At 41.3% G+C, this 16,828-nt stretch overlaps 1 protein-coding gene and 1 long non-coding RNA gene across 5 annotated transcripts in view; one reads left to right on the forward strand and one right to left on the reverse strand.

Annotated features, from left to right (window-relative positions):
* LOC132378369 (cadherin-20-like) overlaps positions 1–16,828 on the reverse strand; it is a 183,070-nt gene that overhangs the window by 30,874 nt on the left and 135,368 nt on the right. For both annotated transcript variants that reach the window (XM_059945233.1, XM_059945234.1), the window contains 2 exons: positions 12,110–12,297; positions 7,554–7,807 (listed from right to left, as the gene is read on the reverse strand). In XM_059945233.1, coding sequence (XP_059801216.1) covers positions 7,554–7,807; positions 12,110–12,297 — 442 coding nt within the window. The remainder of the gene's footprint in view (positions 1–7,553; positions 7,808–12,109; positions 12,298–16,828) is intronic.
* Positions 9,738–16,828, forward strand: part of LOC132378370 (uncharacterized) — a 31,164-nt gene continuing 24,073 nt past the window's right edge. For all 3 annotated transcript variants that reach the window (XR_009507002.1, XR_009507001.1, XR_009507000.1), the window contains exons 1-2: positions 9,738–9,791; positions 9,993–10,240. This is a non-coding gene — a long non-coding RNA (uncharacterized LOC132378370). The remainder of the gene's footprint in view (positions 9,792–9,992; positions 10,241–16,828) is intronic.

The raw sequence follows: 16,828 nt of genomic DNA on the forward strand, positions 1-16,828 counted from the left end.
CCCATAGTATTGTTCTGACCTTATAACCTACTCTGAGATCAATCTAACCCTTCCCTTCTACATAGCCTTCAATTTTTCTATCATCCATGTCCCTAATGTATCTGCCTTTACCACCACCCCTGGCAGGCCGCTCCACACAGCCACCGCTCTCTGTGTAAAAACTTACCTTTGACATCCCTCCTTATACTTTTCTCCAATTACCTTAAAATTATGCTCCCTTGTATTGGCCATCTCCAGCATGAGTAAAGGTCGCTGGCTATCGACTCCATCAATGCCTCTTATTATCTTGTATGTGTCTATCAAGTCACATTTCATCCTTCTTCATTTCAAAGAGAAAAACCCTAGCTTGCTCTCCCTACTCTCTTAAGACATGCTCTCTAATCCAGGCAGCATCCTGGTAAATCTCCACTGCACCATCTCTGAAGCTTCCACATCCTTCCTACAATGAGGTGACCAGAACTAAACACAATACACCAAGTGTGGTCTAACCAGGAATTTAAGGAGCTGCAATGGTACCCTGTGGCTCATTAGCTGAGTCTCCATCTAATGAAGTCCTATATCCGTAGGCCTGCTTAATAACCCTGTCTACTTGAGTGACAACTTTGAGAGATCTGTAGACTTGCATAGTACAGGAGATTGTGCCTGGAAGTCTGGGACTGTACTCATCCCCCAGTCTTGCTGTCAGTGAAACGCTGGGACTGAATTTGTTGGACAGAGATCCTTACTTCAACCCTAAGTGTCGTCTCTTAAAACATCCAATTGAAATGCCAGAGGAACAGAGACTTAGAATTTCAATATGAAATAAGCATTAGTCCCAGAAGCAAAAGTCATTAAAAAAAATAAATTGACTCCACGGAGCGTTTTGAGCCAATCAAGTCCATCAAGTGTTATCTCCAAGGGTCCTGCCTAGTCTAATTTCATTCCCCTGCTGGCTCCTGATACTATTTATTATTCCCTCTTTTTCAAATAGCTATTGAATTCCCTATTTAAATAATTTATGTTTGCTGCATCAACAGCGGTTTTTGGCAGCGATTTTATGATTCTAACCACAGTCTGTGTTTAAAAAAAACATTTGAAACATCCTCTTGATTCTAGTACATTGTTAGCAGTACAACCGCAATCACCCAACAAAATTATGCACTTAGATTGCACATCGATTTACACTAAGAGCCACTTGCATAAAACAAAGTGATAGTGCCCCTGCCCCAGCTCATCTGCTGCTGAAACCCTCATCCTGCTTCAGAGACCTCTCAAGTTGACTATGCTAGAGTACTTTTAACAATCTTCTTCTTTCTACCCATGTAAATTCGAGGCTAATCAAATATCAAATGCCCAACCCTTCACTTCTATTGTTGAAATCACCTCAAACCCTGTTTTCATCTTCATTCAGCCATGCTCAACTTCTGTGGCTTACCAGGTCTTACCAGGGTCGGCCTTAGTTCTGCCCAGCCAGGTATAATGTTTACCTGGTTTTGACAAGGTGAAGCAGAGGTGATATTAACCCTGCAGAAATAGCACTGTAATAGATTCTAATGAAAGGACATGAACTGTTAACACAATTTCTCTCTTCACAAAACTGCACCTGATCCTCACAGTGTATACAGCTCCTGTTATTTTTTTTTAACAATAAACTACCTTCTGTGGATAGTCTATTATGCTTCCTTTGCTCACAGCATTTGCTTGTGATCAACAGATGACACAACAGCCACAGCTCTGCACACTGTCCTTACACAGCTGGAGAAGAGGGATGCTTATGGGAGAATGCTGTCCTTGGACTACAGTTCAGCAATTGACTCAGTATACCCCCCAGGCTTGACAAGAAGCTCAGAAACCTCGGCCTTCACCCTGCCTTGTGCAGCTGGGTCCTGGACTTCCTGTCAGTTTGCTGGCAGGTGGTAAGAGTGGGCTCCCTCACCTCTGCCCCTCTGACCCTTAACACAGGTGCCCCTTGGGGCTGTGTCCTAAGCCCCCGCCTTTACTCTTTGTATTCCCATGACAATGTCGCCACCCACAGCTTCAATCTGCTAGATACATTTGCTGACTATTCTACATTGATTGCCCCAATGTCAAATAATAATGAGGCAGCCTACAGAGAAGAAGTCATCACCCTGACACAGTGGTGTCAAGAAAACAATCTTTCCCTCAATGTCGCAAAAACAAAGGAGCTGCTTATAGATTACAGGAGGAATGGAGACAGGCTAGCCCCTATTGACATCAATGGATCTGGGGTTGAGAGGGTGAACAGCTTTAAGTTCCTCAGCATACACATCACTTAGAATCTTACGTGGTCTGTACACACCAGCTGTGTGAGAAAAGCACAGCAGCGCCTTTTTCACCTCAGACGGTTGAAGAAGTTTGGTATGGGCCCCCAAATCCTAAGAACTTTCTACAGGGGCACAATTGAAAGCGTCTTGACTGTCTGCATCACTTCCTGGTATGGGAACTGTACTTCCCTCAATCACAGGACTCTGCAGAGAGTGGTGCAGAGAGTGGTGCAGACAGCCCAGCACGTCTGTAGATGTGAACTTCCCACTATTCAGGACATTTACAGAGACAGGTGTGTAAAAAGGGCTTGAAGGATCATTGGGGACCCGAGTTGCTCCAACTACAAACAGTTCCAGCTGTTACCATCCAGGAAAAGGTACCGCAGCATAAAAGCCAGGACCAACAGGATCTGGGATAGCTTCTTCCACCAGGCCATCAGACTGATTTTATCATGCTGATAAAATTGTATTTATATGTTATATTGACTGTCCTGATGTACATCCTATTTATTACAAATTACTATAAATTGCAGATTGCCTATTTCGACGGAGACATAACGTAAAGACTTTTACTCCTCGTGTATGTGAAGAATAAACTCAATTCAATTCAATTTGCCTTGAATGAATGTAGAATGGCATGCTGAGGAACAGGACCTGTTCAGATCATGGTGTCAGTTAAATGGCTTGGATAAAGAAATGGGAGATGATGGTTGCTGAATTTGTGAAGAGATGAAGATGAAGATAGGTTGTGAAGAGAGTTGTAAGTTGTGAGGAGAATGTAGGGAGGCTGCAAAGGGATATAGATGAAATAAGTGGCTGGGTAAAAGTCTAGTAAATCGATTATAGTGTTGCAATGTAAAATGGAACATATTGACATAAACAATAAAAGGACAAAATTATGTAAATATTGGGTAACTGAAGAGCTCAAAGTCACAATTGAATGCAAACTCTGACAAAAGGTAGTATGAAGGAGTGGTGGGCAATTAGGAAGTTAACAGGATGTTATTGCTTGTGTTGAGGTCATACTCCAGTTATAAAGCCCATTGGTGGGCTGCTTGTAGAGATAGGTGGAAAAGGGTAGCTAGAGAGATCATAAAGATCATAAACAAAAGAGATCTTGCAGATGTTGGAAATCCAGAGTAACAGATACAAAATGCTGGAGGAATGCTGGTCAGGCAGCATCTATTGGGGGAATAAACAGCCAACATTTCAGGCTGAGACCTGTCATGGCCTGAATCATTGATTGTTTATTCCTCTCCATCAATGCTGCCTGAGCTACTGAGTTCCTCCAGTATTTTGTGTGTTCCACTTAGGGATTTGTTTACTAATCTTTGTGTGAAGCCATGGGGGAAGAGCAAGGTCTTAAATTAATACTTCTCACCTGCACACACCATGGAGAAGGGCATGAAGACTACTGAGTTCAGGGAATAGTAATATCTTGAAAGCTATCAACATTAGGAAAGAGGATGTGTTGGCAAACTTTAAGGACCATAAAGGTGGATAGGGCCAGACCTGGAATGTTATGAAAAGTAAGTCAGGGAGCCTTACATCAATGGTGGGAAATGTGCTAAAAGAGTTTCTGAAAGATAGAAATTACTTGCATTTGGAAAGGCAAGGAATGACAGTGGATAGTTAACATGGCTCTGTTTATGGAAATCAAATCCCACAAGCTTGATCCAGTTTTTTGAAAAGGTGTTTAAGAGGACTGATGAGGACTCAATGGTGCACATTGTCTACATAGACTTTAGCAAGGCCTTTGACGTAGTTGTTCATGGTACACTGATAGAGTATGAGATCATGTGGGATGCAGAGAGAGCTAGCCAATTGGATACAAAATTTGCTTGCTAGAGTGGTTGAGGATGGTTGTTTCTTCCAGACTGATTCTTGTGTGTCATAGGGATCTGCGCCAGGTTCCTGTTGTTTGTTATCTATATGAATAATTTGGATGAGAATATAGATGGTATGATAAGTAAATTTGCAGATGACACCAAAATTGGCAGTATAGTGGCCAGATAGTTGTTTAATGCTGCAACAGGATTTAGGTCAACTGGGATGGTGGGAAAGAATAATTGTTATAATTTAATTCAGACAAACGCAAAATGATGCATTATGGAAAGTTAAATTTTGGCCCTGACGAGTGTCTTTGCACTGTGAAACATAGAGGTGTGAGTACATTGTTCTCTGGAAGTGACAATGCCAGTCGACAAGGTGGTGAAGAATGTGTATTGCATGCTTTCCTTCACTGGCTGACACACTGAGTATAAGAGCTGGGATGTCACGTAAGAATTCTATAAATCGATCGGACTACACTTGGAGTACTGAGTGCAGTTCTGGTAACCACACTCCAGTAAAGATGTGATTAGAGTGGAAAAGGTGCAGAAAAGATTCACAAAAATGCTGCCTTGACTGGAAGGCTTGAGTTAAAAGGAGAGAATGGAAATGCTGGGACTGACTTCCCTGTAACTAAGGGCACTAAATGGTGACATTATAGAAATCTGTAAAATGACGATGGGCAAAGACAGAATAGAAAGACAGTCTTTTCCCCAAAGTAGGGGAGCCTAAATCAAGAGGGCATTGGTTTAAGGTGTGAGGGGTAAGATTTAAAGGGGGTCTGATGCTGGTCGGCATATGGAACAAACTACCAGAGGGATTGATGGAGGTGGATATAATTGTTCCATCTTTGGAATTCTTTATCCAAATAAAAGTCATTGAACATACAATTAAATAACCTAGGACAGAAGAAGGCCACTAAACCCTCAATCTTGCTCCCCAAGCAGCAGTGGAAACTATCTTTGAATATTGCTAAAGCAAAAATAGATACATACATGATAAACAGGGGTGGGTTAGTAAGTCAGAATGCAAAGTTGAATTTATAATCTTATCATCTATGATCTTGTTAAACACCTTACAGGGCACGAGGGATGAGGTGACCACACCTAATTCATATGGTTTACATATGCCTTTTGTGCTTGTGCTCCACCTGTTGCTGACTATTTAAAGCACCCACACTTACTGTAGACAAATATTATCATCTGACAAGAACAGTGAATTAAAATGATGGTAGTGAGATCCTGGCAGAACATCAACAGCAAATTCATCAGGTAGCTTCTAGATTTTACACAATGTGTAGTCTTAAAATTGACACAGCACTTTCCGGGAATGGGCAAGCTGCTAGCTTACATCGCAGCTCTGAAGTTCTGGCACTGGTTTTCCAATGGAGAACAAGGCTAGGGTCTGTATTGCTGAAATAGCTGTCAGAATATTGTACAGCGTGCTGGATGGCACACTAGTTGAACTCTCAGGAGTGGTAGGCTGCAGTGGTTATCCTTTCAGAAAATGACAGACAGCAAGTGAGAGATAAAAATAACCTTCTGAAACTCTTCTTCACTCTCTTATTGAAATTACCTCATCAATGGTCAGAGGATGCTGCACAACACAAATACTCAAGCACTTTACAAAGATAAAGTATCTGGCTTTGAGTAATCTCTGCAAATGCCAAGATTAATTACAAATCCTTTTTTTTCCATTTTGATGCTCCAGGGCAGAGAGTACTTGCAGGGGTTTTACTAAAACAAGACATGCCCAGGTCAATCTTCTCAGCCTTCATTATCCCAAAGCAATCTGCTTTGTTTTCTCTGTGCAAAGATTCAAGTCTCAATTGTATCAGTTGTGCCTATCAGATCACTTATTTCGAGACATGATCTTGAACTGTTGACTGGTTATATATTTTATGCTGGGATAACTACAGGAAGAGCGATGAATATTTCCTGGGTTTATTTGGATCAAATTAATTTACATGGACATCGCAAATTGAAAGGTTATATAAACAAAGAGACTAACACAACAGAAGGACAAATCTGGAGCACATTATCAAGTGTTAAGCTGTCGGAGACACTGTGGCAACAGCCCTAGGGAGTGATTGTAGCACAGCACTGATAGAGTGTTGGAAAAGCTCATTATTAACATCCTCTGTATTGTGCAGCATGGGAGTAAATAGAAAGAAACCGCAGCAAAAACATATCAATGTGTCATAAATTATAGAGGATCTGGAGAAAGGCCAGAAAGGTAGCAGTGGGAACTGGGATCGCATTATACTTAATCTGAATCTGACAATCTGCAGCCAAACTTTCTTGTTGAGCGTTTCTGTGCATCGATCACACTAATGATATTTAAACTCTATGACCAAGTAGAAAAATGGGAAATGCAGTGCGGCGCGGCACTGTAGCAGTTGGCACATTCGCTTTACACTGACCAGGGTTCGATTCCCTGCCACTCTCTGTAAGGAGTTTGTACGTTCTCCCTGTGACTGGGTAGTTGGGTTAGGGTTACTGAGTTGTCAGCATACTATGTGGGCTGCCTGGATTAGAGGACATTTGATAGCAAGAGGTTGGACAAACTTGGGTTGTTTTCCCTAGAGCGGTGAAGTCTGAGAAGAGATCTGATAGAGGTATATAAGACTATGAGCAGCTTAAATAAAGTAGAAAGACAGTATCTTTTGCTAGGGTTAAGATGTCTAATACCAGAGGGCATCTTTTTAAGGTGAAAGGGAGTAAATTCAAAGGAGTTGTGAGGTGCAAGTTTTTTTTATATACAGAGTGGTGGATGCCTAAGGTGATGGGAGTAGCAGAGGCTTAGAGGCTTTTAAGGGACGTTTGCATAGGCACATGAATGAGGGAAATGGAAGGTCATGTACATTTTCAAGGCAGAAGGGATTAGTTAAGTCGGCCATTCCATTACTAATTTACGCAAGCACAAGGAAATCTGCAGATGCTGGAAATTTAAGCAACACACACAAAATGCTGGTGGAACGCAGCAGGCCAGGCAGCATCTATAGGAAGAAGTACAGTTGACGCTTTGAGCCGAGACCCTTCGTCAGGACTAATTGAAAGAAAAGATAATTGGTTTGACGCAACATTGTGGGCCAAACGGCCTGTTCCTGTGCTGTACTGTTCTATGTTGGCACTGGAAAAGTGGTGACTCATACTTACAGGCTGCCCCAAGTATGATCTTTGACCCTTGTTGGTCATTGACGCAAAACGACACATGCCACTATGTTCCGTCATTTTTAATGAACATGTGACAAATAAAGCTAATCTTTATATGTTGTGCACAAAAAGCAACATAAACCATAGTATCTTATGGTTTGTACATTGGATTTGTGGGAAAATATACTACAAAATTGGTTAAAGCTCAGTGGGCTACTAATTGGGATTCTAGATTTATGTTGACCATCATGCGATCAGATTGCAGAGCTTAGGGTACAAGCCTATTGCTATAGTCATTTCATACCTGATGGAGTTGTTCGCTGCATCTGGGTCCTTTGCTGAAACAACTTGGATAGTGGTTCCGATCGTGACATCTTCGTACACCTCCACCATGTAGGAGGGAGAATCAAACTGTGGAGGCTCATCCACATCCTCAACTGTCAGACGCACCCTGGCTGTATCTCGGAATGGACCAAAGTTCAGAAAGCGAAGATCCAGGTGGGTGTTGGTACCCTCCACAACCAACATATAGCTGTCCTTGGTTTCAAAATCTAATGGCTGGAATTAAGAGATAAGCAATCACATTAGGTATTCATTCACTGAAATCCTGACATCACCCAATATGGAAGGAAGTCATTCAGCCTATAGTGATCATGACAACTCTTTGAAGGTGCAATCCAATTATAGCCTCTCTCTCATCCTCCAAACCTCTATAAACCTCTCCACTTCAGCTATTATCCAATTGGTTCTTGAAAGTTATCCTTGAATACACTTTCACTGGTAACACACACAAAATGTTGGAGGAACTCAGCAGGCTATCCAGCATCTATGGAAAAAAAGTAGAATTGAGGTTTTGGTCTGAAACTTTTGGCAGGAGACATGAATTTTTCTTATTACCTTGGGTCTTTGTCATTAATACTCATGCCACTGAGTTAGAATTGGCAAACCTCAAAATAATTTCACATACAAATTTTTATCTACAAAGTATATAGACAGGGTAGATAGTGGAAACATTTTTACATAGCAAAACCGGAGACTATAAGGATAGATTAGGGGCCAATAGGTTTGGAGGGGACCTGAAGAAGACTTTCAGCAAGAGGGCGGTTGCAAACTAGACTGCATTGCCTAACTGCATGGTAGAAGCAAATACTTTCACAATATTTAAGAAATTTCTAAACTATTGGAGGGGGATACACAATGCCCTACAAGACATCTTTAAATGTGAAATACCCTTGGAGAGTAAGACCATATATCTTGGATATTTCCCTCAAGGTTGAAAAGAGATGAATATTTAATGAATATACTGTTGGTGGCTGGTAAAAAGACTCTTATTAGGAAATGGTTATCACAGGAGAGCCCAACTTTAAATACAAGGATGGAAATTACAATGGACATTTACAAAATGGAGAAGATAACAGCATCTGTTAATCATAAGCTGGAACAATTTGATTCATACTGGGAAAAATGGTTTAACTACATAATGCCTCATAGGCCTGATTTTATTCTCACAAATCAATGAATCTGTTGTAAAAAAAGATCACTCCCTACTTGTACATAGTTCTTTCCTTTTGCTTGTTTTTTCTTTCCACTCTTTTCTATAAGTGTATACCCCAGATAAATACTTTGTGATTTAGTGATATATATGATTATATGATGTATATATACAATGTCTGAAATACATCTTATGGAAATGTTTGTTTGATGAACTTCAATAAAAAAATTACAAAAAAAAAAAAATTTCTAAACAAACACTTGTGCCAAGGCATTGAAGGTTATGGACAGGATGACAGTGGATGACACAAGTATGGGTAGTCCCTTGATGGTTGTCAATGACATGGTGAACCAGAGAAACTGTATCTGTCTTGTGTGGCTCAATGAATGTATGTTGATTAAAATGCTCCCTAATCTTTTCTTAAGAGAAAATGACAAATTTTCTACAACCTTTTTAGATATTATTATCTTATCCAGTCCCTCATTCTCTCGGTACCATTCTAATAAACCTCCTCTATCCTTTCCTTGCTAAAGTAAACAGTAAGCAAGGAAGGTCTCCTTCAGAAACAGGGCCTGGATGCCCATTCTTGCACAGTTCTGTGCAGGCTACAGAAGACTTGAGCTGAATAACCTCCCTCCAAGCAATACCATTCTGTATGCTGGATGTGGATCATAGATGTGAAAGGTAACAATATTGCTTTGCTTTCTCTTTGCAATGAAGTGGTCAATGATTTTAGTGAAATTCCCCTGTCTGTTTAACTTGACATGTGCACAGAGCTGTGTTTGTTTATTTTCTCACTTTATAAACAGATGGGTTGCAAGGTATTAGTTACGCTTAGTGAGATTTGGGAATTTGAGTTAGAAACATAATGGATGGGATTTTGTACTTGAGTCATGTGAGCTTGCTAACGGCAAATGGCTATAAAGTCATGTGACATAAAGATGTAACCCTGAGGTCCAGGAGTACATTTCTATGTTAGATATTAAATTGCAGCTATTTGCCTTCAACATAGGGAGGTGACAAAATCTAAAGACGCAATTCAAAAAACAGGTAAAACACAGGTGCTATTTTCATTGAGATAATTTGGACTCTAGTACCTCAAAGTTGCAGAGGTAATTTATTGATAGAATATTTTTAAGACTTATTATGTTCTATAATTTGCCATTGATTCATTACATGGCTGGGAAATTCAGGTGGAAATTGCACTGTTTCTTCAGAGCTCCGTGCTGAAAATTATTTGTTTCTAAACAGAACATGCTTGTGAGGATTGATGGATTGGATCACGCAAGTATAGAAATTTGACTGGTCAACTCCAATCACAAAGAGGCCTGAGATGTACACGTGATGGCGTCATATCCTGTTGCTCATAAAATTGAGTCAGATTATAAGCAGCGCGTATCATTGGTCATTCCAAGAACAGTCACCAACTCACTGTAGCAACACCATTTAAAGGGTCTTCTTGGAGCAGGTCTTAGCCCTGCAGTGGCAACATGTCCTGGGTAAGCTCTTTTAATTTTCTTTAACTCGCTTACTCCCACCACAAGCCCCTTCACCATTATTAGTTTATTATTGTCAAGTGTACCGAGGTACAATGAAAAAATTGGCATGCCATCCAAACTCATCACGACATACATAAGTGCATCGAGATTGCAAAAAGAAAAAAAGAATGTAGAATATAGTAACACAAAAGATTTGGCAGACAGTGGAAATCTAGAGCAACACCCCCAAAATGCTGGAGGAACTCGGCAGGTGAGGCAGCATCTATGGAAGGGAATAAACAGTCAACGTTGTGGAGTGAGAACCTTCACTGGGACTGTAGAATACTGTGTTGCAGCTGCATTGAAAGTGCTGTGGAGATAAACAAACAAAGTACAAAGGCCATGACAAAGTGGACAGGGAGATCAAGGATCTATCTTCAGCAATGTGAGAAATCTATTCAAGAGTCTGATAACTTTTTTTTTAGAAATCTACAGCACATCACAGGCCCTTCGGCCCACAATGTTGTGCCAACCGACTCTAGAAACTGCCTAGCCCTCTACTGCATAGCCCTCTATTTTCCTAAGCTCCTTGCACCTATTCAAGAGTCTCTTAAAATACCCTATTGCATCCGCCTTTACCACTGTCACTGGCAGTGCATTCCACACACCCACCACTCTCTGTGTAAAAACCTTACTTCTGACATCCCCCTTGTACCTACTTGCAAGCACCTTAAAACTATGCCCCCTTGAGTTAGCCATTTCAGCCCTGGAAAAAAGCTTCTGGCTCTCCACATTGTCAATGCCTCTCATCATCTTATACACCTCTATCAGGTCACCTCTCATCCTCTGTCGCTCCAAGGAGAAAAGGCCAAGTTCACTCAACCTATTCTCTTAAGTCATGCTCTCCAATCCGGACACCATCCTTGTAAATCTCCTCCGCTCTCTCTCTATAGTATATATAATCGGGAAAGAAGGTTTTCTTGTAGAACCTCACCGAGCCATGATTTCCAAATCTGTGTCTCCAGCCCCAGAGGCTGATTCCTGGACATGTCATGGAAGCCCCTGATCTCCGTACCCAGGGTGTGATTTATGCACCACTTTCTCGCAATGTCCCGGTTTGAGGCCAGATCCCTTCACTTTCACAAGGCCTAAACACACTTCCAACAGGAAGCTACTAACTTTCTTCAAAAATTCCACTTGGTGCTCCCTTCCTCCTTCACCCCCAAGGAGCAAATCTCCAAGCCTGCATTCCTCATAAGTATAACTGAATTAGGGCATTTCTTTTTGTAACGACAGAGGATGAGTGGTGACTTGATGGAAGTGTATAAGATCATGAGAAGCATAGATAAAATGGACAGCCTGTGTCTTTTTCTCAGGACGGTAGATTGTCCCTTTCTTTAATTCTTTCTCCACTTTCTTTAATTCTTGCTTTCCATGTCACAATTTCACAAGACGTTTTGCCCATGAGGCTCAATTTATTTACTTCAGTTCTCCATGATATCACCCATGATATCCCCATACTATCACCCTTCTCTGCAAACTTCTCTGGCTCTATCAACTTCAGAAATTGCTATATTCTTCTGATTCTGACCACCGTCAATCACTGCCCCATGCCTCGACCAAGTCCCTGGTCTCTCCACTGCATGAGCCCCAATGGACACAGCGCAACTCACTACTACAATGCCTAACTTTTAAAAATTTCATTCTTATGAAGCAGGTTAAGATGTTTCACTGGGTTACAGGTGTCACATCAGAGCAAGTTGCCGACAGCAAGATGAGATGAGAAGCCGTTGGGGAGAAATTTGTAAATATGAAAGGCACAGCATGTCAGAGCTCCAGACTCTGTCGCCCCTCTGTAATGTACTGAGTTCCCTTTGGCAAAATCCTTACCTCCTTTAAGGTGATGATCCCGACTTGGTTACTTTCATCTGTGATGATCTCGAATACGTTCATCCCATCGCCATTGATGAAGCTGTAGCTCAATTCTGCATTTTGCCCCTCATCTGCGTCCTTTGCTAGAATTCTTCCCACTGCCGAGCCAACCAAAGCTGTCTCCATCACGTTCATCTGGTACAGCTCTGTGCCAGGGCAAAATGTCACACGTAGATGCAAATTGTTAAGGTCAAAGATTTGCTCTTTAAATTGTAAACCTTTATTGTCTAGTCAAGGATCCTTGGCTTCACTACAATGCTTGATGCAGATTTCTGTGCCTACAATTTGGGCTTCTTATTTTACGAGGAAGTACCCATTAAAGTAACGGGCCATTAGCATTTGGCACTAAATGATGAGATGCAATCATGGTTTACTTATGGAGGGAACTTCTGTTCCTCTGCTCAGTAAGTTCCAGGAAGCTAATGTTTATAAAAGAACTGAAACCTAATTTGGGGGAACAGGAGCTGGACAGTGAGCTGGTGATGGTAGGAGGTCTCCCCCCAGTGGCACTAGAGGAAATCTCCTATCATTTTCATCCTCCAAAAATTAACAACACATCTAAAACTTCAAAGGTTAGCCTTTCTAAAGTACTGTGATTTTCTTTTTAAAAACTGCTTTCAACTGTTGTGCATCTCCCTGGAGCACTTTGGGTTGTTTAGAGACACTCTGAGGCTGAAACTTGATGGGAATTGCTGGCAGTTAAATAGCAAACAGCTAGTGCATCCAAGCCACGAGAGATACAAAGTACAGGGTTCCCATGTGAACACAGAACCACTGGTGAGTATCTGATCGTATTCTGACACTGGACTCCTGACCGAGTTCAGCATTGCGACATTAATGCTTCATTTTCTCAGCGCGCACACCAAGGAATTGGCTTGCTGTAATTGCAACAGGTTAGAATTGGCACTGGAAGAGCCTTATAAACACAAGAGATTCTGTAGATGCTGGAAGTCCAGAACAACACGCACAAACTGCTGGAGGAACTCAGCAGGTCAGGCATGGAAATGAATAAACAGTTGACGTTTCGGGCCAAAATGCCTTCTGCACTGGAAAGGAAGGGAGAACCCTAGAAGAGGAAGGGTAGGGGTTGGGGAAGGGGGACTTGCTAGAAGGTAATAGATGAAGCCAGGTGGATGGGAAGAGTAGAGGGCTGGAGGAGGAGGAATCTGAGAGCAGAGGGGAGTAGACCACGGGAGAAAGGGAAGAAGGAGAGGCACCAGAGGGAGGTGATAGACAGGTGAGGAGAAGAGGTAAGCGACCAGAGTGGGGAATAGGTCCTCCTTCCCCACTTCCACCTTTCGAGTTCCTGCTGACCTGCTGAGTCCCTCCGGCATTCCGTGTGAGTTCACTGGAACAGCTTTAACTTGAACAACTGTTCGGGGGCAATGTTACCATGAGATAATTCACTATTTTAAAAAATTAATTGATTGTACTTTAAGGTAATTTAAAAAAGTTCTCTTATTGGACTTTAGTAGATTTTTCACGTTTTTGAATGAAAAGCAATTATTCATTAATACACTCTGCCTCCAATCCAATTTTGTATCCACTTTGTCGACTCACCCGGTACTCCAATCTTCCAGACCAGCCTACCTCAAGGGACTTTGACAAAAGGCCTTACTAAAGTCTATATAGACCTGCCCTCCTTAGTCATAAGATGAGATACAAGACATAAGAGCAAAATGAATCCATTCGGCCCGTTAAGTCTGCTCTGCCTTGGCTATCTGATCCAAAAGCTCTATCAAATTCTTGAGACACATTTGGCACATTTGATGTCACATCTGATATCGTGGTAGTTTTTAGAGCTGCTTTTTTTCTGAATGGGATTTATTCTTGTTCTGCTATCACCATTCGAAACTGAACCGGACTGGGAAGCAAATTGGCACTGCAACGGTAGCTTGTCCCTGCCGGAATGTTTTAGCCCAGCATAAATGTGAAGTGTTCTTATTTTAAGTTAAGTACTTTCTTATCCAGAGGAAGTTAAGGAGAAAAGCCAAGGCAATAGTGAGTAAGAGCAAAACAGATGATTTGATAATCAGAGAATGAGGAGGGATGAGATAGGGCAAATCTTAGAGTCAGAGTTGGGGGAACATGGTAGAAAGAAAAACCCAGGGCTATATCTGAATATACAGTACATTCAGCTCTTGTAACTAGATCGATGAATTAATGGTACAAATAGAAGGAAATAAGAATGATCTAGAAGCCCACATGGATACAAGTTGCAAAATGACTTTGGTTAGTTGTTGATTTGGGAAAAAAGCATGTCATGTAAGTAGGAGCAATGAGGTTCTTTTTGCTGTAGTACTGAGTAATAAGTAAATGTTAATTGGTGATCCGATAGCTGAGGGACCTTTTAGTTACCAAAATATGATAGAATTTGAAATGAAATATGGAACTAATTTAGGTCAATTTGAAACAAGGATCTAAAATATGAATAAAGCAAGCTGTAAGGGAAAGAGGCAGAAGTCAGCTATGGTAGATTGGTGTGACAAAAAATAAGTAATTTACACATAAAACATCGGCACATGATTTATAATTAATATATACTCCTTTAAGGCAATAACTAAAGCTGAAAAAAGTGATACAGCAGCGACTTTCAATGGACGTTAAACCAAGCTATAGATAAAAACAAAAGACATTGTCAAAGCAGCAATAAAGCTTTGGATTCGGAACATATCAGAATTCAGGAAAGAATGACCAAAGAGAATGGAAAGTTGAATAGGAGAATGATCTAGTGAGAATGATAAAAGCAGATGTAAACTTTTGCAGAGGTATTTTAAAAGAACAAGGTTGGCTCCTCTTAATGTTGGCCTATTATAATCTGAGACAGGACAAATTACTTTTTGGAATAGAAAACATCAGAGAACTTATTTAAGGCAGAGACAGATAGGTTCTTCATTATTCAGGGCATCAAAGGGTATGTGGAGAAGGCAGGGGAGTGGGGATGACTGGAAGAATTGGATCAGCCTATGATTGAATGGTGAAACAGACTTGATGGGCCGAATGGCCCACTTCTGCTCCTATGTCTTATGTTCTTAACTTTTGCAGTTTTTACTTCAAATTAAGAAAACCAAATTCAGAATGAGCATAAAATAACATTTAGAATCACCACCATCAAGTAGTCACAGGAACAGTATTAGGAATATGCTTTGTCCAAATAGGTCGACCAAAGTAAAAATAAATATCCAGAAGTTAATGTGATTGGAATTGCTTAGCAGCTAACAGCATAGATATAAACAAACACAGTAAGACGGGAGATTCTTAACAGGGCTGGAGAGTGGGCAAAACACATCAGTACGGAGATTTAAATACTCCTGACAAAGAGAGTCAAAGTTCTTCATATAAGCTAAAAGCTCCTTCCTTATTTGCCATTAACTCATTTTCTAGTACTATATTCTAAGACACTTTAAAATTTATTAAGGGGGAGTGAAATACAAGAGGAGACCAAGTAAAATGCAAAAGCCATCGCAGAACCGAAATGGCAGTTCTGGACCAAAGCCAAATCACTGAAGATTGCTCCATAGCTGTGGTGGGGCTTGAGTGCTATCACCTCCTACAAAGTGAAACCAGGTGACAAAGGTGACCACGAGGTTTTGCTCCCAGATGAGCTCAATGCCTTTTACGTTTGCCTTGACCGTCAAAATGTGGAGGCGCCTTCACAAGCCGCCACAGCGCCCAAAGACCCTGTGATTTCAGTCTCTGGGGATGATGTGACAGCATCCTTCAGGTGAACCCATGGAAAGCATCCGGCCCAGATGGGGGATATGGCCAAGTACTAAACACCTGTGCTGATCACTGATATCTTCAACCTCTTGCTCTGGCAGTCCGAGGTACCCACCTACTTCAGGCAGACTTCAGTTATACCAGTGCTTAAGAAGAACATGGTAATCTGCCTCAAAGGCTATCGTCCAGTAGCACTTGCATCCACTGTGATAAAATCCTTTGAGAGACTGGTGATGGAACATATCAACTTCTGCCTGAGAATTGACTCGGATCCAGTCCAATTTGCCTACCATCACAACATGTCAAAGATAAATACCATTTTATAGGCTCTTCACTCAGCCCTGGAACAACTGGATAGTGAAGTTGGATACATTAGGATGCTCTTCATTAACTACAGCACAGCATTCAATACAATTATCCCCTCAAAACTAATCAATAAGCTGCAAGACCTAGGCTTCAGTACCTCCTTGTGCAAACAGATCCTCGATTTCCTCACTTGTAGATCCAAGTCAGTTCAGATTGCCAACAACATTTCCTCCACAATCTCCATCAGTACTGGTGCACCACAAGGCTGTGTGTTTAGCCCCCTGCTCTATACTTACGGCTGTGAGGATAAGCTCAGCTCCAACACCATATTTAAGTTTACTGATGACATCACTGTTGTTGGCCGAATCAAAGGTGGTGACGAATCAGCGCATTGAAAATCTGGCTGAGTGGTGCTATAGCAACAATCAATGTCAGAAAGACCAAAGAGCTGATTAATGGCTTCAGGAGAAGGAAATCAGAGGTCCATGAGTCAGTCCTCATTTGAAGATCAGAGGTGGAGAGGGTCAGTGTTATCATTTCAGAGGATCTGTCCTGGGTCCAGCACCCAAGTGCTGCAATGAAGAAAACATGGCAGTTCCTCTATTTTCTTAGAAGTTTGCAAAGACTCAGTATGTCATCGAAAACTTCGAC

Source organism: Hypanus sabinus, chromosome 20 (genome assembly GCF_030144855.1).
Source record: "Hypanus sabinus isolate sHypSab1 chromosome 20, sHypSab1.hap1, whole genome shotgun sequence".
NCBI lineage: Eukaryota > Metazoa > Chordata > Chondrichthyes > Myliobatiformes > Dasyatidae > Hypanus > Hypanus sabinus.